The sequence below is a fragment of the Anomalospiza imberbis genome, chromosome 2, assembly GCF_031753505.1.
Source record: "Anomalospiza imberbis isolate Cuckoo-Finch-1a 21T00152 chromosome 2, ASM3175350v1, whole genome shotgun sequence".
NCBI lineage: Eukaryota > Metazoa > Chordata > Aves > Passeriformes > Viduidae > Anomalospiza > Anomalospiza imberbis.
The window spans coordinates 41291302-41318200 of NC_089682.1; the positions used below are offsets into that span (position 1 = coordinate 41291302).

At 37.7% G+C, this 26899-nt stretch overlaps 1 protein-coding gene across 4 annotated transcripts in view; it reads left to right on the forward strand.

Moving 5' to 3' along the window:
- Positions 1-26899, forward strand: part of USP25 (ubiquitin specific peptidase 25) — an 89209-nt gene that overhangs the window by 38722 nt on the left and 23588 nt on the right. For 2 of the 4 annotated variants that reach the window (XM_068180653.1, XM_068180655.1), the window contains 10 exons: positions 10871-10957; positions 15523-15660; positions 16516-16592; positions 17348-17436; positions 18897-19045; positions 21296-21423; positions 22191-22286; positions 22572-22733; positions 25161-25369; positions 25580-25650. In XM_068180653.1, the coding sequence (XP_068036754.1) occupies positions 10871-10957; positions 15523-15660; positions 16516-16592; positions 17348-17436; positions 18897-19045; positions 21296-21423; positions 22191-22286; positions 22572-22733; positions 25161-25369; positions 25580-25650 (1206 nt within the window). The remainder of the gene's footprint in view (positions 1-10870; positions 10958-15522; positions 15661-16515; positions 16593-17347; positions 17437-18896; positions 19046-21295; positions 21424-22190; positions 22287-22571; positions 22734-25160; positions 25370-25579; positions 25651-26899) is intronic. The other 2 variants (XM_068180654.1, XM_068180657.1) reach the window with 1 other exon arrangement.

Here is a 26899-nt window from a genome sequence, read left to right on the forward strand (position 1 = left end):
CTGGGGTTCCATAGGTGGAAGTGCAGAGATGCTTAGGAAAGCTAACAGCATTCCCTGATTGCCAGAAGAGTCCGTTCTGCTCTCAGGGAGCTCATAGCCAAGCTTCACTGCCAAGCATGTCGTGTACAGGATCTGGAAGCACAGATGGGCTACTGAGGAGACTGGAGATGTTGTCCAGGCATGAAGGAATGGTATTAGTAAAGTGAAAGCTGACCTGAGATGGTGCCTCAAGGGTGGTCTAGGGCAACAAGAAAAGGTTTTGATGTTATACTGGGTTTAATGGCCTGAGCAAGAGAATGTTGCTGAATAGAGCAGGTGAGGTACTCAGTGCCTTGCTTTGCCTCAGGCTTTACCAGTGAGATGTCAAAGACCTCAGACCTGTACATAGTTGAGGGAACTCTGAACAAGGATTTGAGAGAGAGATTACTTGGACAAACTTGACCCACAGAAGTCCACAGGACCCACTGAGCTATGTCCAGTGGTGATGAGAGACAGTGGGAAGAAGTCTTAGCAAGGCAATTCTTTCTCATTTTTACAAAGTCTTAGAGAGTAAAAGAGGTTTCTGATGTACTTGAGCCAGGCTTTTTAGAGCAGTGCATACTGGGAGATGAGAGGCAATAGGAGTCATTGAGATAAGGAAGATGAAGCCTGGATATAAAGAAACATTTTTTCCTATAAAGACAGGCAGGCAGTGGAGGTTGCCCAGAGAGGCTGTGCAGGGTTTGTCAAACCTTGGAAAGTATTAAGATGCCTGAAAAAAAGCCCTGAGTAGCCTGGTCTGATCTCACAGGTCAATAATGTGAATAATGCTAGTTAGTTTCGTGCCTATTATCTTCTATAAATTCCAGAGTTGCTTTCCACCATGTACCTCACTGTACACATAGCAGTTTTGAATACAGCTTTCTTCTTACATAAATACTCAGTCTCATATGATGTTTCTGTCAGTTCATGCTTGCCAATTCTTGTTTCTACTACACTGCAGATCTCTTTACTGAGCAAACAGGGTCAAAACTTGCTTTTCTTTTTTGATCACTTCTGAATTTTACTTACCAGTGCGGAGTTGGTGAATTTGCAGTAACCTCCCTTCAGGCTGGAACAGATGGTTGCTTCTTGTTCCTCTCTTAATTTTTGATTGCATCTTTGTTTGTACCTGGACTTTCCATCTCACCTCAATGGTGCTTAGTTAAAAGCTTTTGTTGAATGAATTCTTCTGAAGCTGCCCTGAAAGCCTAGTAGACTGGGATTGGATAAATTGGATTACTGTTATGCATGTTCTGCTTGATGGAGGTTTTTGATTTTGTTAGAGGTGGGTCATTTTGTTTGTTGGTTTGCTTTTGTTTTTCAGATGGGAAGGATTTATTTACCTGCAGGTTGTGTTTAAGTAATGCTGTAGATAATGAAATTGGAAGATTTCTTTAATTGTTCTATGACCCCCCCCCCCCTTCCCACTGAAGTTTTTATGTTCTTGGGCCTCTTTTCTTTTAGCATTTAGGAATCTAATAGGTATTTGAATTTTCTGTGTTCCTAGAAATCTTTTGATGTTTCCTTTGTTCATCTCTCCTCATTTCCTTATTCCATCGCACGCCTAGCTCTTTTTGCAACAGCAGAAACATTGTCTTTGTCCTAACAGAAGCAAACATTTTATTTCCATTAGGATCTTTATGGAGCTAATGCGACTTGGTGTTTTACCTTCTCTGTTGCATAATCAGTTTTTATATTCCTAGCAGTCCCAAATCTAAAGGACTGATTTTATGTGCATTTCTGTTAAAAACTTTTTATATGGGGAACTGAAAATCTTTAAATAAATGTTTTTATGGAAACGTGAATTTTTAATTTGTTAATCACAGAGAGAAGAGCAGAAGGCAGAGAATGTAAAAACCTGTGCTAGACCTGTGATCTCATGTTATTTATACCCAGTGTGCAACTTTATACCTTGAAAACAGATTAGAAAGAGACCTAGCTAGTTCTTATGGTCTCCAGCCATACCATGTGAAAATCTGTGGTGTCTGGAATTATAATGGCTTGATCCTAAAAGATAGTGAACTTCTGGAGTTAGGTCTATGGAATGTAATTCAAGCAAACCATTAAAAGATTTATAACTTGGTTGAAAATTTAGGTTATTAATATTATCTGTCAGCCAGGAAGATTTATGTTTCAAGCAACCATCCCAGGAAATTTAATGCATGTTAATTTAGAACATTAGCTAACACCATACTTATGTATCCACAGGGCAGATTGACTACTTGGGTTGCATTGACTATGTAGAAGTATTTTATTTTCTTGCTTTCTTTGGGAGGCTTTTGTAACCTGACACATCACATAGGTCAACAATATCTAAATGTTAACTACTGTCAGTCACAATGATATATTGTGTAATATAATCTAAAACTAAATTGCAAAGAAAGAAAAGTCATTGTTCTATTTAAGGCATGCTTGTTAAGGAAAAAAGAGATTTTGACATTTTGATGCTTTCCTTTTGCAATGTATTTTTTATAGACACCAATTAACTGACTTAGTGAAATGCAGTCATAAATGGTTTGTGTATTTGCATTAAGAGTATGAAATTCCTGAAGAGATGTTCGTAGTAAGTGACAGCAAAGTCTAATAAGATTCAAATATCACTGGAGATGTTGTCTTTAGCCTGTATTTATTTGTGCTGTAGAGAAATAGGCACATGTAGAAGTCATCTTCTTCTGCACAGGAAGAGGGGAGTCTCTCTTCAGAGAGCTCCAAAACAAAGTTTTGCTTTCAACAGTTAGATTCAGCAGCATTAGAGTGAACAGTAATATTTTTCCCACAGTGTTACTTCTAAAAATCTGCCTTGCTGTTGAGGACTTCTGACTTGATAATAACATGAATATAAAATGGAGTCCCCAAGACAGTGTCAAAACAAACTTTATTAAATCATGTTCATTTCCTCCTTACCTGCCAAGAAATGAATCAAGTTCCTCAATATTTTTTCTACCTGTTCTGGAACTTATAATAAACCTACATTTGGGACAGGAGTTCACCCATGCATGATTTTGCTGCTGTTTAGTTAGATGAACATTTATAAAAGGATGCATAAATCTTGAGGCTTTAGAATATTTCTGTGTTGGTTGTGCATTATTTTTTATTAATTTCTTTAAATTCTCATTATTGAAACTACATATGTATGCTCTTGAAATAGAATTTAAGACATCAAGTTCTTTAAAGAAACAAAACACAAATATACCACTGTATGTTTTTACTTTTCTGCAATAGATTTAATGGCCCTTTTGTGAAAAGGTAATGTCACAGTTTTTCTTGGCTGTAAGAGTTTACAGCGTGAAAATGGCTTAGAAATAATAAATTTATGGAGCCTGTGGTGTGGTTCCTTCATCCCATGCTGAGCACAAGTTAAGATTTTTCAGGACATGGAATGTAGAAGGCAAGTAAGGACAGGACATGGATATGTTTTTGGAATCATTTCTTAACCTTGCTGCCTGTGCAAGTTCACTCCCAGATGTTTTGGTTTGAGACACTGCACCAGACAAACTTTATCTTTTGGAGTCCCAAGTGGGGTTCTGGTCATGTGGAAGAAGTAGTGTCCTGGCAGGACCTGCCCTGTGGAAAAGGTGCCATGGGAAATGCCCAGATGGTTCAGAGGATGTCACAGTGTGCCAAGGTAGATTTCTGTGGGAGAAGGAAAGTGTGTGGGGAAATCAGTGAAAACTGTACTGTGAATGCTGCTGTTTCCCCTTTCTCCAGTGCCATTCCTCATGTACCATGTGCACTGTCTTCCACAGTCTCATGACTTCCAGAGGGCCAGGTTGCAGCTTCTCCCTTTACCAAATGAGGTATCCCAACAAGACAGCTGGGGCTTGGCATCCCCACACGGTCTTCCTTGTGAGTGTCAGAGTCAGAGGAGAGATGTTTTTTTTTCCCAAAAAGTGCATAGCTTGCTCAATGAAGTTAACAAGCATAAATCTCCAAGGGTGCTCTTTAACTTTTATTTTCAGGGTCCCTAACAGCACTTCTAGCATCTTACTCTGTTGCATTGTGTTTGGGAGCAGCCTTCTTGTTTTCCTGATGTCAGTATATTTGGAGTTAGGATCTCCTTTGTTTCTAGACTTCTAGTTCTGGGAAGAAGTGAACCAGCTTGATGGGTGAGAATCAAGCAAGTATTTTCTTCCCAGTTGGTGGCTCAGCTACTTGCCAATATTGTTCTTATTTAAAGCAGCCTACCATAAGTATCTAACTTTTACATGATTTTATGTTTCTTATTTGTCATGACTGATGGAAAGGATTGTGATGGATGATGTGGTAGCGCACTAATGCCAAAAAGCCTAGGATTATATTATTAAATGTGCACATTTATACATTGTACATGAGTCCCTTACTTCCCTGGCCATGCATTGCAAGGTTTTAGGCTGAAGAACAATCAGTCCTCAAATCCTGTATCAGTTAAATGGTCATTGATGGAATATTTTCTTTCCACTATTTTCACTGTGGAACAGCCTGAGGCAGGGGTTGGTGGGGGTTATGATATAAACTGCTGTGTAGAGTTTCATGTGCAGAGGAATAATGATGTTGGAAATCTAATTTCTTGCTTTCCACTCCTCTGTCACTCCCTCTGTTTCTCTGAAAAGTGAACCTGTCCCTTCCAAATTCAGTCATCCTGTGACATTTGCTGACAGGATATTCCTTTTCCTGCTTTTTGTGCTTCTGTAGTCTCTGGTTCCCTCAGGTTGGCTGTGTGATATTTCAAACTCTTACCTTATATTTAGTGATTTGTAATATTGCAAAATTTGTTGCGAAGGTATGGAAAGCTTTAATGGATCATGGCTTTCACTTTGACTCATAAATAATTGCTCATTTAATGAAAATAAAGGATAAAGGATGCATTGTTTAGGTGTGTTATTTAAATTTGCATCACTTAATTTGGGCAAGAAGTTGAAAACTGTAACCATGTAAGGAAATGTTGGCTGTGATTTTTTTTTTTTTTGTCCTAACAGATTATTTTTTGTTGCTTTGACCATGTAGAAGAGGAGTGGTTGGTTGGCATTTCTTAGTATGTGCCAATACACAAGCATAAAGTGAATTCTTCTGGACACATATCATACTTAGCTGTCTTCTGAATTGTAGTCATGTTCTGAGTTTGTTGCTATAAACAAGTAAATGTTCCCTAAATGCAGACTGGTAATTCCATGGTGAGCTGTTTGTTTAAAATGCTGACTTAACCCAAGCCTGCTAGAGGTCTTAGTTTGACTTACGAGCTCAAACAGCATGCAAGCTGTTTTCCATCTTCTTCCTTGTTGCACCTCAGCCTTCTGGAGATGTAAGACATGATAGCTTAAAAATGCAATTTATACCTAGGTTTTCAGCAGTTTGTAATGCTAATTGGCTGTTTGTTTATAAATAAAAATGTCCTTTTAGAGGTACGTTCCAAAGCTTTTGACAACTGGGATTGAATCTGTGATTCTCAAATTGGTAAATGTTTTCCTCATCACTACTGCTGTACATGTGGGGTGGTTGTGCTAAAGTTCAGCCATCAGGCAGTGCCATATCTGTCTGTAAAGGGTTTTTGTTTCAGAGAGGAAGAGAAAAAGAAAACTCCTCTAACTATACTTTCATAGTAAAGTTTGAGCAGGAACCTGCTCAAGTCCCAGCTTTGAAGCTGCTTTGCTCACTTCCCTTCTGTCTTCCTTACGTGAAATTTTTTAAAGAATGCGAGAGAAGCTTTGGATTGTGACAAATCCTCAGTGTATATAAAGAAGCACGAAACTGTGTTTTGGGTGACTTCCTAATTTTCTTAATGCATGTCATTAGTCTCTGTTCTGGAAACAGGATTTACCACTTAACAGGAATAAGACACAAACAAGTGGAGTGGGAGTCAACCCCAGAGTAAGTTATAAGGAAGAACAGGGTAGAAGGAAGCATTGTGCCCAGCAGAGTCATCGGTGCAGTAGCAGCAAGCAACCACTTTATGGACATTGTTGTAAGAAAGTACTTTCAAGAATATAAACTATAAAGAAGAAAAAAAAAATCAATAAATAGGAAAAGTCTGGAAAGCCTTAAAGAGGAGAGAGAAGTGATTCTCACAAATTAGAACCAAAGAATGGCCTGGGTTTGAGGGGATCTTAAAGAGATTATCTGTTTCCAACCCCCTGCCATGGGCAGGGACACCTTCCACTAGACCAGGTTGCTCAGAGCTCCATCCAACCAGGCCCTAAACACTTCCAGGGATGGGACCTGTGTCAGTGCATCATCTTCACAGTAAAGAATGTCTTCCTAATATCTGATCTAAACCTGCTCTGTGAGTGTTAATCCATTCCCTCTAGTCCCGTCACTCCAGGATAGTTTCTCTCCATCTGTCCCGTAGGCTCACTTCAGGTATTGGAAGGACACAGTTAGGTCACCCTGAAGCCTTCTCTTCTACTGGCTGAACAATCACAATTCTGTCAAGATATAGGGATATATATTTCAGACTCTATATATATAGAGTCTGAAAGGCTTGCAGTTTGGTGAGAACTGGACTCAGCTGTCAGCTGCTCATGTTTTTGCAATATGGAGTTTTGGACACTAATATTCAATCAGAGGCATGCAAGAGTATTAAATCATTAATTTGTGCGATATTAGGAGTACTTTTACTTTGAACCATAGCACTTCAGATATTGATAACTAGTAAATTTCAAATTCTTCATTATATTGGAGGAAACATGGCAATGCATGCAGGTAAGACCATATATTCCATAGCTCTGCGTTTTTCTCTGATTTGAGTTATTAACATGAATATTAACCTTAATAATTCTCAATGTACCCCACTAAAACTGGCTCTAAATACCTTAAACCACCAAAATAGTTTATAAAGTGAAGTAAGAACATAAATCTAATGTGTCATGTTGGCAGAGGAAAACTATTCCAAATAATATACTTTATGCCATAGAGCTCTATTTTTGCTTTTTATTATTAGAACAGTAATGATGTATTCACTGTTTATGATTGCTCTCTGCTTGTCACACAAAATGAAGGTAGATATAGTCTTGGCTTTGTGGCTTTAAAGAAAAAAGGAAATAAATAAATAAAGGCCAAACTGTAGTGCATAAAAGGCCCCAAATGACTAAATGAGAAAAATGGGTGTTGTGCTGTGCTAATGAATATAAGTTTTCAAATTATACAAGGTCATGTATAAGCTAAATGCTAGTACCTAAAGGAATTTGTTTAGCAGCTCTGTGGGAATACATGTTTTTTTTTTTTTTTTTCCTTGCCAAATGTTGCTTTTCAAGCTCTCCTAGTAAAATATATTTAGTTTTTGGGTTTCTTCCTTCTGTTCTGTCTTCTCTCTGTCCTTCCAAGCTTAACCTTTGCAAATTCAGTGGGAAGCTGTCTGTGTTCATGGTCTTATGAACTTCAGGTTTTCATGCAAACTTGTATAAAGGTGATGCATGTTAAAAATGCACAGTTCTTGTGGACTTTTCTTGTTTTTTTGTTCACAGTGCTGGAAACAAATACAAAACTGATAGTCAAAGAGAACCAAATGTTTTCACCAGTCTGTTAGTGGAACAGCTGAGTTTAGTCGCCGATGCTTACAAACTTGCAAGAGTCCACTGGAGAGCCATCTGAAGCTCTCTGCAGCAGCTTGTTGGGTCATCTTGTATCTAGACTCAGAAGAAGCATTTTCCTACTCTCTAAGTGTTATTGGTGTCACTAACTTTATTAATTTAGGAATCTGCTGGTGGCTTTTAATGGCCTTTGTTGTGTGCCAGGCATTTATAGATTTAATTTACTGACTAATTTATATTCTTGCAGCACTAATGCAGCATCACCGTTCTTGAATGTTAAGAATTAATTCTTTACTCAGTCAACCTAAGTTTTGGCAAGGTCCTTATATTTGATAATCTTACACTGTAAGGGGGGAAAAAGGGATAATGTTTCAAGGGAAACCCAGGCAACTTGCATTCAGAAATTGTGTTTGAACTCAAAGTAAGTAAACATTACTCATGAAAGTGAATGTTTTAGTATCTTACAGTATGGAAGCTACAACTCTACCTAGTTTTCTCTGGTATGACTGAAAATACATCATAACCACTTATAGCAGGGGAAAGCCATAACGTCTTGTGTTCATTTTTCAGTGTTGTTAGTGTGAATGCCTTAAACTGAGACTGGATTTCTGTTCTCATTTATTCTCATTTACTTTTACTGTCTTGTTCACCCCCAAAATTGACAGAATACAAGGCAGTATTGTAAAAATCTGTTTATGTTCATGGCAATTTGAATTGGTATAACTTAGCTTGGCTCAATCAAGTTTCTAGATGACAGCTTTTAAATAATTTAAAAGCATTGGGGAAAAAACCCACAAACCCACCTTGTATAGAGGAGGTTTTCTTTCATGCATAAGTTTTGCATACATTAGTCAATTGTAAAGATATTTGATCAAGGACAGCAGATGTGAACTATCCACCTTTTAGATGCAGCCTGTTTTCTTGCACTGGGACTCCTACACCTTCAGTGTAGCTGAAGCCAAGTGGGTAAGAGGTGAGGTGCTGCTCCATGCAGTGTGTTTGGAAAGCAAATGTATTTGGAGATGTAGGCTAGGACCAGTGCCTGGCACTTGGGCCAGGGACAGTCTCTGCTTTGTCTCTTGGTGGCTGCAGAAGAGCAGCTTCTGCCTCATGCCACTTACCCTGGGTGCAGGGAGCCTGGACAAAGCTGGCTCAGAAAACTAGAAAGCGTTTTGCCTCACCCCTTTCTGGCCTCTGGGGGGGTGGTTGCCCTTGGGAGGTGTCTGCTGGGCTTAGGTGAGCTCCTTTTTATCTCCTTACCTCAGGAAGAACTGCAGGTCCCTCACTGAGATACTTCAGGCACTAAAACAGTTGGTTTCAGGCACTTGTTTACACTTACAGTGGGGAATGATCTTTTTTAAATGAAGGTAGAAGTTTCCTTAAGTTGATTTAGCTCACTATAGGAGACCTACAGCCTGACACTGTCCTGTGTGCATTAGTGGTGTTGGCAGCAGATAAACTGTGAGGGTTCTGCTGCATCTCACAACAACCATGCACATTTTAAGCTTTCCTGGCAAGAAGTTTAACAACTAAACATCTTGCATAAGAAATTTTGAGTAGTACAAGGTTGAAGAAGAAAAGAGCAAGTAGAAAGAGCAAAAATGCTAAACTTGAGTGCAATTTTCTGTACATAATTCGTGTGTTTGTATTATGAAATTGGCCTATTCAGCTGCTTGGCACTTTGATGGCATTTGGATTAGTTATGGAGAGAATTCAGCCTTTGGACATTATATTTCAGCAGCTGGTTTATTTTGTACATAAAACATTGCTATGTTTTGCGTGCTGAAGAGCCCACCAGTGGAATGCTGTTACATCATGAGACATAACTTCAATTAGTATCAGCTTCTAGACTGACACTTGAATTAAATATTAACATTTTCTCTGCTTTGAGTAAGTAAACAAAGGACTCTGTTTTAATCTCCCTTCTCTACAAGGATGGATAAAAGGGGAACATGTATTTTGAACAGCAAAATAAGAAAAAAGTTTGACTACTCAGTTGTCTACCTTGATTCAGCAGGGTCAGAGAGCTCTTTTTTTGGCTGTTGTTTTTGATACTTTTTAAATCTAAAAAGAAGTGTGACAATGGTAACCTCTTTGTTTTGTTGGGGATACTGTATACTATGGGGTATGGAAAAAGGTTAGAGTCTGTATAGGCTCTTTCACAAGGAGAATCAGGAACATGGCAATATTTCACAACCTTTTTTTTTTTTCCTACCAATGTGTTCTAAATTACTGGAATAAGTGCAGAGCCTCTTCACATTTTGCATTTCACTTATTTGACACTGTGGTGTTGAAAACCTATTAAACTGATGTGATCTGTGACTTAAGTCTTTACTTGGGTAGGACGAGTTCTGGGATCAAAGTCTATTGCTGGGGTAAGCAAACTGCCGTTCCAAAACAAGTAGCTAAGATATGTGATAGCGTGGGAGGAGAGTTAATTATAGATTGTAAACCCAAGAAAGTACAAATAGGAAGGCAGATCTTTCCTGTACTTCTCTGATGAGCATGTTTAAGGTACTCAGACCTTTCCTCCTACTCTGTCTTCATCAAAATGCTCTTCTGTAATGAAGAGATTTTTAGTTAAGGTGATGTTTGTCTGTACAGAAAAGCAGCAAAGCAATTCCACAAGTTCTGAGGCTTCCAGTTCTCAGCCCAATGTGTTGAACTTTTTACTGCTGGCAGCCCAGAGTCATCTTGCTTTTGTACTCTCTTGGCTCCAGGCTCTGTGTTACACTGTGAAGTTCTTTGTGGGTGCCTGCAGACACCTGTTTTCCTCTCCTAAACAGACAGACACTTGTCTATTCACGTGTCCATAAAATGGGAATGTTACCAGTCCCTTACCTGCAAAGTTGTATAACCCTATTTCCTTACTCTAATGTGCATGCCTCAGATCTTGTGGGAATGGGAAGAGAGGACAGAATGCAAAATGTTCAGCTAATGCAAGTGGAATTAAGTTGCACATGCAAAGATGTACTCTCTGTACACTGAGGAGTAGATGACAGAGGGCCTACAAGATACATTTTAGATGGCTAAACAGTGTTTATGTCATTTTGAAAACTGACAATTATACAATTCATAAAATTCTTGTTGTAAAATGTAATTTGCCTATTATGTAAAATTATTGTTCCTCTTATGTGATTAAGTGCAGATATATTTTTTATTAGGCTGTTTTCTTGGCAAAAGTAGTTGTCTTCTGGTGAAAATATGTTTAGCAATATTCTGCCTTCTGAAACAAAACTTAACATTGCATATGTTTAACACTTCATTTGTTTTGCTAAGGCTTATTTGGAAGAGTTTTGTATTGTTTGTAGAAGTGCTTAAAGGTTTTCTTAATTTTTTCTTTTCAGTCATTATTTAACCTACTGGAGTTTCGAAGACTAGTTTTGAATTTCAATCCTCCTGCAAATGCTCAAGATTTACCCCGAAACCAAAAGGTAAAACAAGAAGCTGATTTCCTCTCATGGCTGATGAGGGCATTTCTGTCTTTTACTTGAATTTTGCACCGCTCTCTAGCTCATATCAGCGTGGGTTCTAGAGGTGCCTGTTAACAGTTCTCTGGGCTTTCTGTTGTGGATCATACATAAATGGCGTCAGCCTCGCAGCAGAGTATGGGGCAGGGTGCTGAGAGAGGCAGAGCATTTCTCATGTGAGTGTAGCTTGTCTTAGCAAATGTATTTTATTCCAGTTCCCTCCCACTCATGATCTGACATTGAGCTTTCATTTATTAGCTTGTCTCTTTTGTCTTTTTCAGCCAGCGATTATAAGTATAAATTTTCTCATGCTTACCCTGTTACTCATATAAGATTAGGGAGGAGAAGGCCTTGGCTTAGGTTTCTTGTGGCTTCAGACTGGCAAGGGGGAATGGTCATGGAGTGGGGGACAAAGATCAGGTTTTCTTCCTTCATGGGCCTCCTTTGAGGATAGATGCACTGGGGGTCTTGTGGTTTCTATGCTATGAAATGGGAAGGAAGAAGTGGAGGAGGTGACTTTACAAAGACACTTGGTTGCCTGATTTTTAGCGGGGGGGGACTTGTAGAACAATTAATTTCTGCATATCCAGAAATCAGAATCATAGAATGATTTAAGTTGAACCTTAAAGATTAACTACTTCCAACCCCTGTGCCATGGACAGGTCTACCTTCCACTAGACCTGTTTGCTCAGAGCTCCATCCAAGCTGGCCTTGAACATTCCCAGGGATGGGGCATCCACAGCTTTTCTGGGCAACCTGTGCCAGGGCCTCACCACTCTCACAGTAAATTAGACTATTGCCTGTTGCCCCTTTCTGTCAAGATTTAAAGAAGCAAGTGTGTTGTCAGCCTGTTCTTAGTTGTTTGTCCCTTCAGGATTCTCTGGAATGTTCACTATCAAAAGTAAGAGCTGTAATTAGAGAAGCAAAAGAAAACAGACAAAGAGAAGACAGTGTCCATTTTCTAAACCTCTGGGTATGTTCCATAAAAGGGAAGTTGAATGTTCAAGCAGGCCTGGATAATTTCTCTCCTGCCCTACCCCCTTCTTTCCTCAGCACATTCAAAGTGCAAGAGGTCACTTTTTTTGGTTGGAAAGCATATTTGCATTAGGTCATGAGATGGTGTGAAAAGAAAACATGGGTAGTGTTCCCAACACAATGTAGGGATGGGGCAGGGTATTTTAAGAAAGACAAGCCATGCTTTACAAATAGTTGTATTAATTTTTTTTAATTTTTATTTTTAGACTGACTTTCTGTTTAGTATTTAATTTTTCATCATGTAATTTTAGTAATATCCTTCAGTACTCAGAAATTCTATGTTCATTTTTCAGCATGTAAAAAGCAATTGGCATCTAAAAAGTGGTATGAAATAGCTGATAACAAGCTGTTGTCTTGATAAACATCTTGCTCAAGCATTGACACTTGCAGCCAAATTACTTTAGCCACTCTAAAGTGCTTTATTTTAGAAATTTTGACCATGACAGACAATAAGTTTGTGTGAAATGGTGTGATACCACACAAATGCATGGATTTGGGTAGAAACCTTGCTTTCTACAGGCCTCCTAGAATCTCTGGCAGTAGTTTGTGTCCTTTCTTAACTTACATTCTGGAATGAACATTACTTGGTGTACTCATCTGTCTTATCTACAGCTGAAAAAGGATTGAGGAGAATTTAGGATAAGGGATTGCTGCACTAGTTGGAATTTAGATGGATAGAAGACATAAGCATGCATGCCCCCAAATATGGTGTCTTTATTTCTTTGTAAGTGAAGGCAATTAGAGGCAAATTGATTCAGAGTTGTAATATAAGTTACCAGTTGACAGTAGAAAAAAAAAGTAAAGCTTTATTTTAAAACTATTTTGCTTCAGTTTTGGTTTTGTTTTTATTTTTATTGCAATATTAACTACCATATGTGACTGACATTCTCCAGCATCAAATTTCCTTTCTAATAAAGGATATATTTTAATGATCCCAGATTTTGAATACTTGGGTTTACATCCTGTTGTTCTTCCAGTTGGTGGGAATTAGAGTTTAATGCTGGGGTCATGACAATCTTGATTTAGAATTAAAGCATGTGGCTGTACTTCAGGGAATACTGCAGGGCAGAGTGTCGGTTCCTTCCCATCAATATATTGAATCCAAATGCTATGAATAATTTGGCATGTAAACTTTTTAATCCCGAAGTCATTGGTATAAATTTTTACTTCAAAAAAAACCCCAAACAAACAACAGTCCCACCTTATATGTCTCTGCTAATTGGGTGTGTATTTCTGGATTTGGGCTTACACTTGAAATCTTCAATTTGATCTTGCTCTTTTTATTTTGAAAATAATTTAGCTTCCTTGGTTTCTTTCTCTAGAACACATGCAGTTTTCTGTAATTGCTGCAGCTTCTTTACTGTCCCAGTTATCTTGCTGTCACATGAACAGATCTTTTTGCTCTTCACACTGAGACCAGCTAAATATTTGGCCTCAGTAATGTCTTCAGGAAACATTTTATTATCAGAGGAGAGGGGTTACTGTGCTCCAGGTTAGCACATCCTCCGCCTGTTCTGATATTATTGTAATATTATCATTATCTCACTCTCCTGGCAAACTGATTGGCCATAATGAATGTTTGCTATGTATTAAATATGTAGACTGCTTTAAAAGCATTTCTGATAATAAGTTCTTCCGACATGTATTAAGAAATTATTTATGCAGGCAGGATAGGTGATAAAATGGAGAATTAGATTATGAAATGGAGTCTTAGATTATGAAATTTCCATACAGTGCTTACTTAAAAACTTACTTTAATCTTTTTTTGTGTTGGTGCATGTACAGGATGCTTTAGAGGTGAGAGCTGTGTGCTGTGCTGTGATCACTTTATCAGTTCTTTGTTTTGATGTGCAAGTCCTTTTGTGGAACTCAATACCTTATCTTAGGGATTGACCCACCTTATTTTGAATATTCTGGGTTTATTCTGGTCAAGGATCATGTCTCATGCATTAAATTGAGCTTTTTCAAAAGCAGCAAGGATTTCCCTAGTTTTACAGAACTTTGGTAGCCTTTGTAGATATTTGTTTTGGTAATCCTACTTATATTGGTAGGGAGTTGTTCAAGCTAAGGCTACAAGTATGGCTAAAACTCAGCCAAAGTTGTAGTGTAAATTTGGGTAATGCAATGATGTACTATGTACATTATAATAATGCCTCTGTATTTCAGATTTAACAAAAAGAAGGTAAGATCTAGAGAATTGTGGTTAATAATTTATTTTATGCATATGAACTATCACTGCTATTGAAGTATCTTCATAAAATGTATATAAAAATTGAAATTCCTTTTGTTTTAATAGAGCACTTTAAGAAAAGAGCAAGAAAAATACAATTTTTGCAATTTGTTTCCTTCCTTTGTTTTCATATAGTGCTTTAAGTATCTAAATGGGAGACTGATTTTGTTCTTAAATTAGGATGATTTGATGCTGAATTAGGATGGGACTTAAGTGCAGCCTTTTCTGTGAACAGTGTTTATGACTGGCAGGTGTTTTGCAAGGTGGACTAGAAGAGTAAGTTAAATTCAGAGATTTACATGACTAGAAGTATTTCCTACGTATTATGTGGAACACATTGAATTCACTGTGCACTTTTGAAACCTGAAGTAAACCATATTTTACATACAAAAAGCTTTATGCCTCCTGGATTGACACAGGAATGACTAAACAAGTCTGCTGTCTGGTGAGCATGTGAAATAGTTTGTCATCAAGTAATTCCAGTTTGACCAGTATCAGACATCTGTGCTGCCTTTGAATGATACTTTGTTCTAAATACAAGTGGATATTACATGGGGTTTAATTTCACAAGTATTTGCCAACTCTCTACTCAGGAGTAGATATCCAATCTCTGCAGCATTCATAATCTGTGATTTAATCTATGGTATTTGTGTTTCAGTTTATTTGTTTTTTATCATGCAGGCAGAAAGCATTTCTTCTTTTTTGGAAACCAGCAAAAGAATGCCATAGTTACATGGAACTGTACTTCAAAATTGGAAGGAGAGCAGACTATTTTACTTGTGTCAAGAGAAATAATAAAGGTTAATGTAGACTTAGAAGTTTAGTCTTCAGTAAAAAAAAAGCTTAAAAAAGGTGCTGACTAGTGTGTAGGCTCGCAAGAAATTCTTTTAGAGATACAGAAGAATACTGATTTCCATAAAATAATGCATATTGTTGCATTACTTAAGGCTTTGTAAGTCTCGAGAGAAACATTTCGGTTCTAAATGCAACTCTGCTTCTCCAGTTGTCAATTCAGGCCCACTCCAAGACAAACAGTGTCATCTAGATATGATTTCAGGGAACCTTTAGTTTCTGAAATGGAATTTTCTTCCCAGAGAACTGCATTATTTTGTAACATTGACAAGTAAAAGGCATGCAGCATTACCTTAGTAGTACTGTAAGTAACCTTATAGATTGTTTTGACATTACTCAGGTTATAGGGCAACATTTCTGTTTAGTAGATTTCTCTTACCGCTTTTTAAATGTTTTTATTCTTCACATACAGGAACATAGGAATTTGCCTTTCATGCGTGAATTGAGGTACCTGTTTGCACTTTTAGTTGGTTCAAAGAGAAAATATGTTGATCCATCAAGAGCAGTTGAAATCCTTAAAGATGCTTTTAAATCAAATGATTCCCAGCAGGTAAATTCCATGTATTTTCAATCAATTTTATGCATGTTTTTATATGGTCATATTGTAATAGGAAATACTTACTGTAGACAACAGAATTTCAAAATGTCCACAGAAAAGCAACTTCTAATTAATCACAGTCTTTGAACTTATGTGATTTCTGGTTACATTTATTAGAAAGATGTAAAAAAAAAAAAAATCCAGACAACAGGACTATTTTATTCAATACACTTTCTTCCTAATATTTTAGAAATGAACTAATAGTTCAACATTCTTGCTTTTAGGATTTAGTTTAGCTTCTAAGTCTGGGGTTTTTGAAGGAGAAATACTGTTCTGATCTACACCCAGGGCTGTATTGTTAATGTACAATGCCATTATACTGCTTGTTTAGATACTGGTTTGGAGGATCTAAATATTCATAGTGAGGATTATTACCCAAATCTTAATGTGCATATTCTGCTTTTTTTGAGAAATATTCTATTTTTTCAGATGCTTTGTTTTCCCACATGAGGTTATGTGGCTGAGGTGTTTAATTACAATAGCACGCTCAATTTAGTACTCGATGAAAGTAATATTAGTCACCACTTGCTAGATACCAAAGGGTTTGAACAATGGGATTCAAGAGATGCCTTTGGACTAGCATGGTATGAAAGCTGAGCCGAAGTAACAAGGATCACAGGACAGTGTCGCTGCTGAGGAACACCAGAGCCACTCATAAAAAAAACATTCATGGCATAGTCGTAGACATTGTGTGATTCTGGAACACACTGGTGGAGGGGGAAGGGAATTCTGCTAAACTGGTCTTGTAAGGTGACACTTTGTTGTGTTCTGTTACATATGTGTACTGATCATTTTATTTTTTAACAGCAAGACGTTAGTGAATTTACACACAAATTATTAGATTGGCTAGAAGATGCCTTCCAAATTAAAGCTGAAGAAGAGAGGTAAGATTTTTTTTTTCTAGCTCTGCATGTTGAACATTTCAGATGAGAAAAAAGCAAACCAAATGACCAAAAATCCAATTCTCCAAATGGCTGAAAAAATTTTGACTCTGTAGCTTGTTTTAGTTCAAGTGTGATTTTTTTACATACACATCAATACTTTCAGGTATTTTCCACGAGTTGTCTGTTTTTCACCCTCTTATTTCATGTTATCTAACTCCATGAAGTCCAGAGTATATAAAGAGTAAAATAAAGAGGTGTTTTGTAGATAGTCAATTAGACTTTTTTTTATTTTAACACCATTTTGCTTTTTGATCCTGTAGTTAAAATACTTCAAAACCTTGCTTCTCTTTCTCACCTCAGGAGAAAATATTCATTGTTTATAGTAGTGAGCATCTGGAAACTCTTTTGAATACATTATTTTTTCTATAATGTTTCAAGAAACAGTTTTTACAAGAATTTTGTACAGTTTAAACACTCATTATTGAATCTGGTTTGCATAGATTGTCTTAAAATGAAATGCTTCTGAAAATTAGTTTCAGAATATACATTTCCCTGCAAATATCTGAATCATTCTTATTGTCATTAGAGGGAAATACAAAAACAAATTAACAGTAAAATGGGCATAATTTCTATAATGAATTCAGAAGTCTTTAAACTTCTGGATTCATTCATTATGAACTCTGAATTTGAGAAAAATTAATACTTTTATATCAAAGTTTGTAGCTTTGACTTGGATATTTTTTGCACTAACACAGCTCCTGTTCTTTTAGGGATGGAGAGAAACCAAAGAACCCAATGGTGGAGTTGTTTTATGGACGATTTCTAGCAGTAGGTGTGCTTGAAGGTATGCATCAGAATTTAATTGGACTTCTCTGGTCATGTCTGATCTATGCTTGTCCAAGCACACAGATTACTGATGCATTTTTAGATTTTAGCTACTTCTGCAGAAGCAGATGTGGAGAACACACAAACATACATTTGTTGTGACAAATGTTTGGTCAGGTATGAGACTGAGGAGAAATGCAGTGAGCTGAGCGATCCACAAAGACTGTTTTCATAATGTTCAGGAGCTGAGTGTATGTTCTCAGTGCAGCAGAATTTGGGGTGAAATGCTGAGGGAAGATGCTTGGAAGAAATTACTGGGGCACAGTTACCACTTACTAATAGTGTACAGAAGGCAAGGTACTGTGTTTCACTGAGCTGTTCTCTTGTGTTCCCTCTGATTCATTTTATACCATTTAAAACTTCAGTAATTGCATTTCCTTCTGCACAATTTCTCATATGGAAAACTCACCCTCCTAAAAGTACAGTTGGTTGAAAACAAGTCAGTGGAAACCTGCTCAAGGGCAGTGTTGGAGGGTGCTAAGGAGGAAGAAACTGTACAACAACCTTCCTTGTATCTTATCTGTATGGAATTAGTAGATCTGCAGAATTGTACTGTTCTCTATTTCCAAAAGGCTATGAAAGTATTTTTGAGTCGTTTTAATGTTGGTGATTCTGCCTTCCATCCAAATGAATGACTTTAGCATTTGAATGAAGCAGGTGTAGTCTTTTAAGTGGCTTCCAGGTTATTCTGTGGCCTTGAACTTGTTTCTAAAGAGTTGATTTCAGAGCCATTCTGCAGATTTCTTGCTAATAGCATTCTTGCTTCTTTATATTTAGCTACTTTCATCCCTTACATTCTCATTTTAACAGAGGAGATATGTAAAAATCAAACAAATTAAAAGAAGCTAGGAGATGCAAGACTTGTTACTAACTTTAGGTTGAAATAAATTGAATTTCTAGGTTGAAATCACTTTCCCCCCATATTTCTTCTCATTTTTGCACTTACATCTTTATACAGCGTTACCAAATTACAATCTTGTTTTCAAGTCAGAAATGCATATTCTCTTTTGTGGCATACTTTTGCAAAATGTCCTTCTACAAAGGGCTCTTTCATACCAGCAATTCCACTGACTTTGCTGATACAATATACATTTGTATTATGAAGCCTCTATTTGCAGGAGAGGACTTGGAGGACTTTGATTTATATGTTTAAAACTTCCCATACATCTGTGGTGCCAAGTAATTTTGAGTACCAGAAGATGCTAAAACAAAATAAAAATGGGCTGAAGTAATACTGTAATTTTCAATATTACTTGGGCAACAATTTGAATAAATTGTCTTTTGATACATAATTAAATTGTTCAATAAGAAAATGTGGTTATGGTTCAGTAGACTAGATCAATTGACCTCAGATCAATAGGGTTTTTTCATGGTAAATTTTTGTTCTAAAACATTAACTGTTTTATTTTTCATGTGAAGGTAAAAAATTTGAAAACACAGAAATGTTTGGCCAGTATCCACTACAGGTTAATGGCTTTAAAGATCTGCATGAGTGCCTAGAAGCTGCAATGATTGAAGGGGAAATTGAATCTCTCCATTCAGAAAACTCTGCAAAGTCTGGTCAGGAGGTGAGTTAAGTGCTCCTGTGGACTTCTCTTGGGATGTTGTTGTAGTGCCCTTTATTTTTCTTTGGGTTTCCTGTCTGGTTTTTATGGTTCATGGCACCTGCTGTATAGATGGGAATCCCCATTGCCTGTAAAGGCTGAGCTACTTTCTCTTTACACAGCTGTTCATGTTTCATTACAGTTGTTTTAAAGATGTGAAATCTTAGGAAGTTTTTTCCTACTTACGTAAAAAGTTCAGGTGTAATTTCTTCCTTGATGTCAATCTTTTGCAGTAATGAAATTTTGCTTCCTTTAATATCAAAGTACACATGAGTTTAATTGTGAAACCTAGTGATGCACACTGAAATCATCCTCCAGACTGAAGTTCTGGTACCAATTCTTGTTTTACAAAAAATGTTCTGTGGCATCTCTTCTACAATGAGCATAATTCCTGAAATGTAATTTGAAGAAAACAAAACCTCATAAATTTCTTGGTACAATCCCAAGTTTAGTTTCTCCATGCAAGGTGAAACCTTTTATGTACCTACTACAAGAGCACAATTGTTCATCTTACAAACTAAAGGTTGTCTTGCAGTTATAACCTGTGTGTATTCATGCATAAAATGCCAATTCTGTTATAAACGCTTGACTAGAAATGTCAGACATGGGTGTTGTAAGCTTTTTAAACTTGTAATATTGGGAAACTGGGAAACAGCAGGATAGTGATGTATAGATCTATACTGTTAAGCTTTGAGTTCTGTGAAATTTTAATATTTGCTTCTTAGCATGTGGAAATAGAAGTGAAATAGTCATATGACAGATTGACAGTGGTGGAAAACCAAGAAAAGTCATGTGTTAAGTCCTACTCTAGATAAAACATTGCTTCATTATTACTACGGCCAAGTAAATTGGTTATGTTTCCCTGAAATAATCCATAGTGATATTGCTTCTTTTAGTAACTGTGTTTAAATATAATGCCTGAAAGATGTTACAGTGCACTGGAAAGTTTGGAAGTACTAAAGAACTCTGAATTTCTTGTAGCTTTAACATGGTCTGTCTCAACTGAACAAAGACTTAAAGAAACTTTTCTCTGAGTTGATTGATATCAAAGCTTAAAGGGAATAATAATGTGGTACTCAAATGTGTTGAAAGATCCTCAAAGTAATGTTCTGTATTTCTTTTCCTTTTTCCCACCATTGAGTCTAATGTGGTATTGATTTAACTTGACTAGTATTACTATTATTAGTAGTAGTATTATCATGATACCTAAAAGCCTCAGTTACAGAGCAGGGTGTCAGCTAGTGAAGCTAGTGTAGGAAAGAAAAAGGAGACATTCTCTGTCCCGAGGAACTTAAATCCTGTTTCAAGAGAATTTTAGCCATGAGTACAGGAAGAAAAGGCTGTTTGCCAGTTATTATATCAAAGGACTATTCAAGACATTTGGCTGGATAGAAGAACTTGAAGTGAGCCCTGATTCAAATGCCACATCTGGGCTATGGCACTGATGACAAATGTGTCAATGGTGTCTGCAGCAATCAGAGAAACTTCAGGTGATGGATAGACACCCAAAACTTATTAAATGGGTAGACTGTGGCTGTTATGTGTGAGAATGGAGAGGGAAAAAAAAAAGATCTTCAATTCTGGGACTGGAGCTGGATTTGTTTTGTAGTTGAGAAACAATGTATGTAAAAAAAAGAAATGAAGACTATGGATAGACCTCTGCTGAGTAGTCAAAGACAAATGGGCTAAGATGATGATAGTAAGATGATTAGAGACATGAGTAGAAACTTTAAGCTGTTAGTATGGAGGAAATGTCACTCACTGATCCTGTTTCAGGGGGGGTCATTAGAAGCTTTGAATGTTACTAGGTGAATGAAAGGATCAGTAAGTTGAGTCTAAGAGAACTATAGCATGAAGAGTACTTGGTAACGGTGCAAACAAACCTTTCAATGTCATTGAGGAGTTAGAACAGTTGGCAAGGCAGGTAGGCTCAACCGTGAGCCGACTTTTGTATGAGCAAAATCCATGTGAGTGGAACAAGTATTTCTGCCTTCTCTGCTGGAGCACAGATAGCAAAGCTCTTATGCAGCATGGGCAACAAATAGTCTGTGTTTACATTGAAGGCAGAGGGTGGTAGCATTGGAAAACTTATGCTGACCCACTCTAAAACCAGTTTCTGTCATAGCTGTGTCAGTCTGCAGGTATTGTATCATTATTACTGAATTTCTGCTATTGGAAGGCATTAATTTTGGGGATTTTTGTTTCTTCATCCAGCACTGGTTCACAGAGCTTCCTCCTGTCTTAACTTTTGAGCTATCAAGATTTGAGTTTAATCAGGCTTTGGGGAGACCAGAGAAGATACACAACAAATTAGAATTTCCTCCAATTTTGTATCTAGACAGGTACGGTATAATATTACCAACAAAATTCTAGTGTGGATATAAAATAAATCTTGTAAGTTTGTTAAAGTTGATGATGTATCTTATGTTCTCTTGAATCATAGTAAATTTATGTTCTATTTACACAAGGTAGAGTTTTCATGGGTTTCATCTGTTTCAGAAAATACACATAGATCACAATTTAAGACATACTGCTGCTTTGTGTCAAAAACCTGCTTCCACTTTGATTTATTGCTAGGAACTTGTGTACACAGGCAAAATACTCTGAAAAATCAGACCCTCCATTTATGGGTCCCTTTGGGAAACAGGGTGGCAAGTTGGCTATTTCATGGTGTTCTAGATACTCTTCAAATGTGCAGTCAGTCCTCAGCCTGAGTGCATGCAGTTTCTCTGTAGAGTAGAAATACCAGGATGGCTTTCAGTTAGCTGCTGAAAGTTATTTGTGAACCTAAATAATGAAACAGGAGTATTGCTTTATGGTTGCCACTTAAACTACTTAATTTAAAATCTCTCTAATAGTGGCTTTCTAATATGTGTGTCATCTGCGGTATCAACAGAGCTTTTGACACTGGGGAAAAAGCATCTTCTGAAAGTTGTGGAAGGCAAGGCTCATTTTCTTCTCAGTTCTGTTTTAGTGCTGAGTATGTTGTAGGTCCTAGAGGGTGTGAGTTTTTGTTAGTATTGAACTGCATGGCTGATGGAGACAGACCTCAGTTTCACTGTTGGGATACTATGGACTGACACTACTTTCTAAATTTCATGTTTTACAGGTATATGCACAAAAACAGAGAAATAACAAGAATTAAACGAGATGAAATCAAGAGACTCAAAGAGTACCTCACCGTTTTACAACAGAGATTAGAACGGTACTATAGATAAATGTGTAAATGCAAATATTATTAGGGGCTACATAGAATAACTTTGCAATCATACATTTTCTTTGTGTATAATTATTTACCTGAGATTTCCTTGCTGTATCTCTTTTCTTTTGCCATTTCTTTGGAAGCTGTGTGTAAGTGTTGTAATTCTGATTCATGAAACATGCTAGGAAAGGTTTTCTTTAATTAATTGCAGTCAATCAGAAAAAAAAATATTTTTTATTTTTTTTTGTATCTGTGAGTCATGGCATTAATACATTTTGTGGTTAACAGATATTTAAGCTATGGTTCTGGTCCTAAACGATTCCCCTTGGTAGATGTCCTGCAGTATGCCCTGGAGTTTGCCTCCAGTAAGCCGGTGTGCACGTCCCCCGTGGATGACCTGGGTGCCAGTGCCCCTGCCAGCAGCACACTGCCACCACAGATCCCCCCCAGGTAAGGGCTGCCTCCTGCTCCCTGGGCAGAGGCCAGAGCAAACCAGCCTCTGGGAGAGAGGGAGCACCTTCAGCTGCTTTGTGCACCAGACCAATAAAACTGGGTGTCTCTAGGGCGGGGAGCATAAAGTTTCTGCTCTTTTCTTTCAGCACAGCAGGCTTAAATAGACAAAAATGCTAATGACCTGGGTTTGTCTCATGCACTTTCAAAAATGTCTTCACAAGGAGATTACTATTTTCAAGCACAGCTCAATTCCATCTACAATTCTAAATAGACAGAAGATTCTGGTGAGGTCATTGATTCCCATGTGTATTGTTTAAGAATCTGAATTGGGCAGTGTGTATGTGCTGCATAGCATAAAGGTTTCTGGTGTGCAGTTTATCTTTTACTTTTTGCCTGGGAGCTAAGCTCCTTTTCTGCCATGCAGTGTGCATATCTTACCAAATTTGTCAGGAACTTAAATAATCTGACTTCTTAAATGCAGAGTAGCTAAAGTACCGGAGAGATCAGAGTCCAGTAATGTTGTTTTTCTCCCTATTTAAGCTAGTAACTCAGTGTAGGGGATTGAGTGTATGTTCAGTCAGTTTGCAGATGATGCCCAGCAGTTAAGGACTGGAGGTGCTGATCAGCAGTGACTGAACATGAGCCAGCTCTGCCCAGGTGGCTAAGAAAGCCAGTGGCACCTGGCCTGGATCAGCAGTGGTGTGGCAGCAGGACCAGGGCAGTGATTGTCCCGTGTGCACTGGGGACTGGTGCAGGCTACACCTCAATCCTGTGTTAAGTTTTGGGCTCCTCACTGCAAGAAAAACATTGAGGTGCTGGAGCATGTTTAGAGAAGGGCAATGGAGCTGGGGAAGGGTCTGGAGAACAAGTCTGGTGAGGAGCAACTGAGGGAGCTGGGGAGACTCAGCCTGGAGAAAAGGAGGCTCAGGGGAGAGCTTATCACGCACCACAACTGCCTGACCAGAGGGTGTAGCCAGGTGGGAGCCGGCCTCTTCTCCCAGGTAACAAGTGACAGGACACAAAGAAACAGCTTCAAGTTGCACTAGAGGAGATTGCACTAGATTGGATACTAAGAAATATTTGTTCACTGAAGGGGTTGTCAAATGTTGGAACAGACTGCCCAGGGCAGTGGTGGAGCCATCCCTGGAAGTATTTAAAAGATGTGTAGATGTGGCACTGAGGGACATGGCTTAGTGGTGGACTTGGCAGTGCTGGGTTAACGGTTGGACTTCATCATCTTAGAAGTTTTGTCCAACCTAAATAATTCTATGGTAATAGAGTACAATTTTGGATAAATGGCCATTTAACAGTTTGTAACATAGCTTTGTATGTTGTATTTGGGCAGTAGGGTTCTGTCTTCTGGTCAGTCAAGGTTGTTAAATTTGTCATTTAGAGAAGTGAAGTACATGAATCTAAAAAGGCTTTAAAAAGATGTCCAATGCCTTACTGATATAATGCCAGCAGAAATTGTGATGATTGGAAAGAGAAGACAAACTTTTAAAAGTTACCATTGCTTGCATGAAATGCAATTTCAAAAGTAGTAAACTGTTCAAACTCCTGTACAGGAAGTTTGTTCTGTAGAAATGTAAGTATTGTGGCTTTCTATAGAAACACCACAGCATGGTATAGTGACATTTTCAGCTCTTAACATTCTCAGAAGTTTCTAAACTCCTGAAGAATCCAAGTTCCTTAGGCTGTATTATGATGCTGTACACAAAGTAAAAATTCAGTGGCATGCAAGAAAGATTCACATTACTCTTATGCAGTGTAATTATATAGAGGTGATCTTGTTGATGGGAAGAGAAAAATCAGTAACAAGTCTTCATTTTTATTACCCTGCTGCTCTTGCAGAATTCTCCTAAGGTGGCTGCTTTGCAGTTCTTATTAGAGTGGTTTGGAACAAATTTAGATTGGTTGGTAGCACATTTCCAGTGTGGCATAAATATCAGAAGTCCTTTCATTATTACTGTTCAGCTAACATAAATTGGAGGTAGGACATTAGAAAAAGTATGTCTGCTAGGCATAAGACGCATGAAGGAAGTTATGAAACTGAGAATTTGTGCTTATTGGATTTTATAGTCATTGGGCATAAGACAAACTACTGTGATTTCTCTCTCTGCCATTTGGCTGTAAATGTTTCAAACCACAGTTATTTATGTGTATGACATGATTTTAAATTGTTCAGTAGTGTTTCAAATAAAGCAAACTTTGTTGTTGTGCTAATATGTAATACACCACAAAGCTTTCAGAATTTAAATACTAATTCCATATTGCTATTGTAGTTACTTGTTCTGGATTGCACTTTAGGAAATTGTTACCTTTAAAATGCTCATTTTCAGATGAAAAGCTTATTTTTATGGTGTAACTTTTAGTCTGTCTATGTGATGATTCAATTTTTATATTTCATGTTTTGAACGGATGCAGCACAATAGAGCAGCAGGGGCCTTCATCATCAGATGTCCCAAGCACATCTCCTGTACAAAGATCAGTAATACACAAACCATTCACACAATCACGGATTCCCCCTGACCTGCCGATGCATCCAGCACCAAGGCACATCACAGAGGAGGAGCTGTCTGTCCTGGAGGGCTGTTTGCATCGCTGGAGGACTGAAGTAGAAAATGACACAAGAGGTAATGCCACACACTGGGGGATGCATTTGCTGTAGGAAAGAATTTGTGCAAGTGGGGGAAATCTTTCATCCAAGGAGGTTTAGCATTTGGCTTGTAGATAGATGTGCCACGTGTGAAATGCACCCATTTGGCTTTTCGTGAGATAAAGATGTAGTTGTGTGCAATTATACAGCCTTGTGGAAGAGAGGTCCTTTCTTCTTTGTCTTTCAGATTTACAAGAAAGTATATCTAGAATACATCGGACAATTGAATTGATGTACTCTGACAAAACAATGGTCCAAGTAAGTACAGTTTTGGCATGAGATAATTGAAAATAGATCCTTTTTGGAACTTGAAAAAAATTCTTAGATGCTTGAAAACAGAGCAAGTATACAATTATGTAGTGTTTTGAGAAATTGCATGGCAAAGTCATAATAGGTTTTGTAAGACCTTTAGTTTTGCACAGTCAAATGAAAGACAGCATTACAGTATTTTACAGGTGACATGCTTAAATTCAGGCAGCTATGATGAAAAGCCCAAATATGTTCTATCTCTGATCCCCTTTTTTTGCCTGAATGCAGATTCACACAACAAAATTTTCTTACCCTGATTTGCCCATATTACTCAGTGACCTTATGGCTTTAAGATGAAGACATAGGAAAGTACTATTTACTTGGCTGCTTAGTGCCACAGCATCTTGCAACTTCCATTCTAATACATGGAAATTCAAGGCTCCTGATTTTGATTTGTAGTTAATTCCAGGGAGTGGTTTTTTTACTTTTGGTTTGGTTTTCTGTTTTGGTTTTTTTTTAACTTTTTCTAGATTTTGTATCAGTCACAACTTCGATTATTAGTTTAAGCGATCTTCTTGCAAATTCTTATTCTGTTTTTAGAATGTTCTGCTATGGAGTTGTGGCTCCTCTGCTGTTTCTTATATTCACATGCTCATGTTCTCTCACTCTGAGAGGTTTTAAGGTTAAGGATTACTTCCTCTGTTACTTTCTGTTGGTAAAAAGAAATATTTTCATTCCAAGTAAGATCTGTTCAGCTTACAGTTTTTCTTGAGGTATGTTTTCATTTTGTACGTAGCTCCTAATAGTTACTGGCAGCTGAACTCTGATATTAAGGATTTCAGGCAGATTTGCCTAGATGACTTTCTTGAAGCTTGCTACTAGCAGACACTTTTTTTCCTTATTAATTGTGTTCTTAGAATAAGGCCGCAGGTTACATGTCATCTAACAGTAAAATTAATTAATTTGGTAACTTGCATCTAAATAGACAGTGTTGGCTTAGGTGTTACAGGAAGAAATACCTCTGGATAGCAAAGGTACTACTCAGCTGTCATTACAAAAGCAAAAAGAGATTACTTAGTAAAACACAAAGTAGGCACTGAACCCCTCTGAAATCACAGGCTGGAAGGGAAGCTGCCCTTCTGCAGCTCACCTGGTTTGTCCCTGTGGCTGTTTTGGCACAATAGGAAGGAGGCAGGTACGCAGAGCTGTCTACTTTTCCCTGCTTCCTCTGTGTCTGGGTGATTTGATAGCTGGGTAT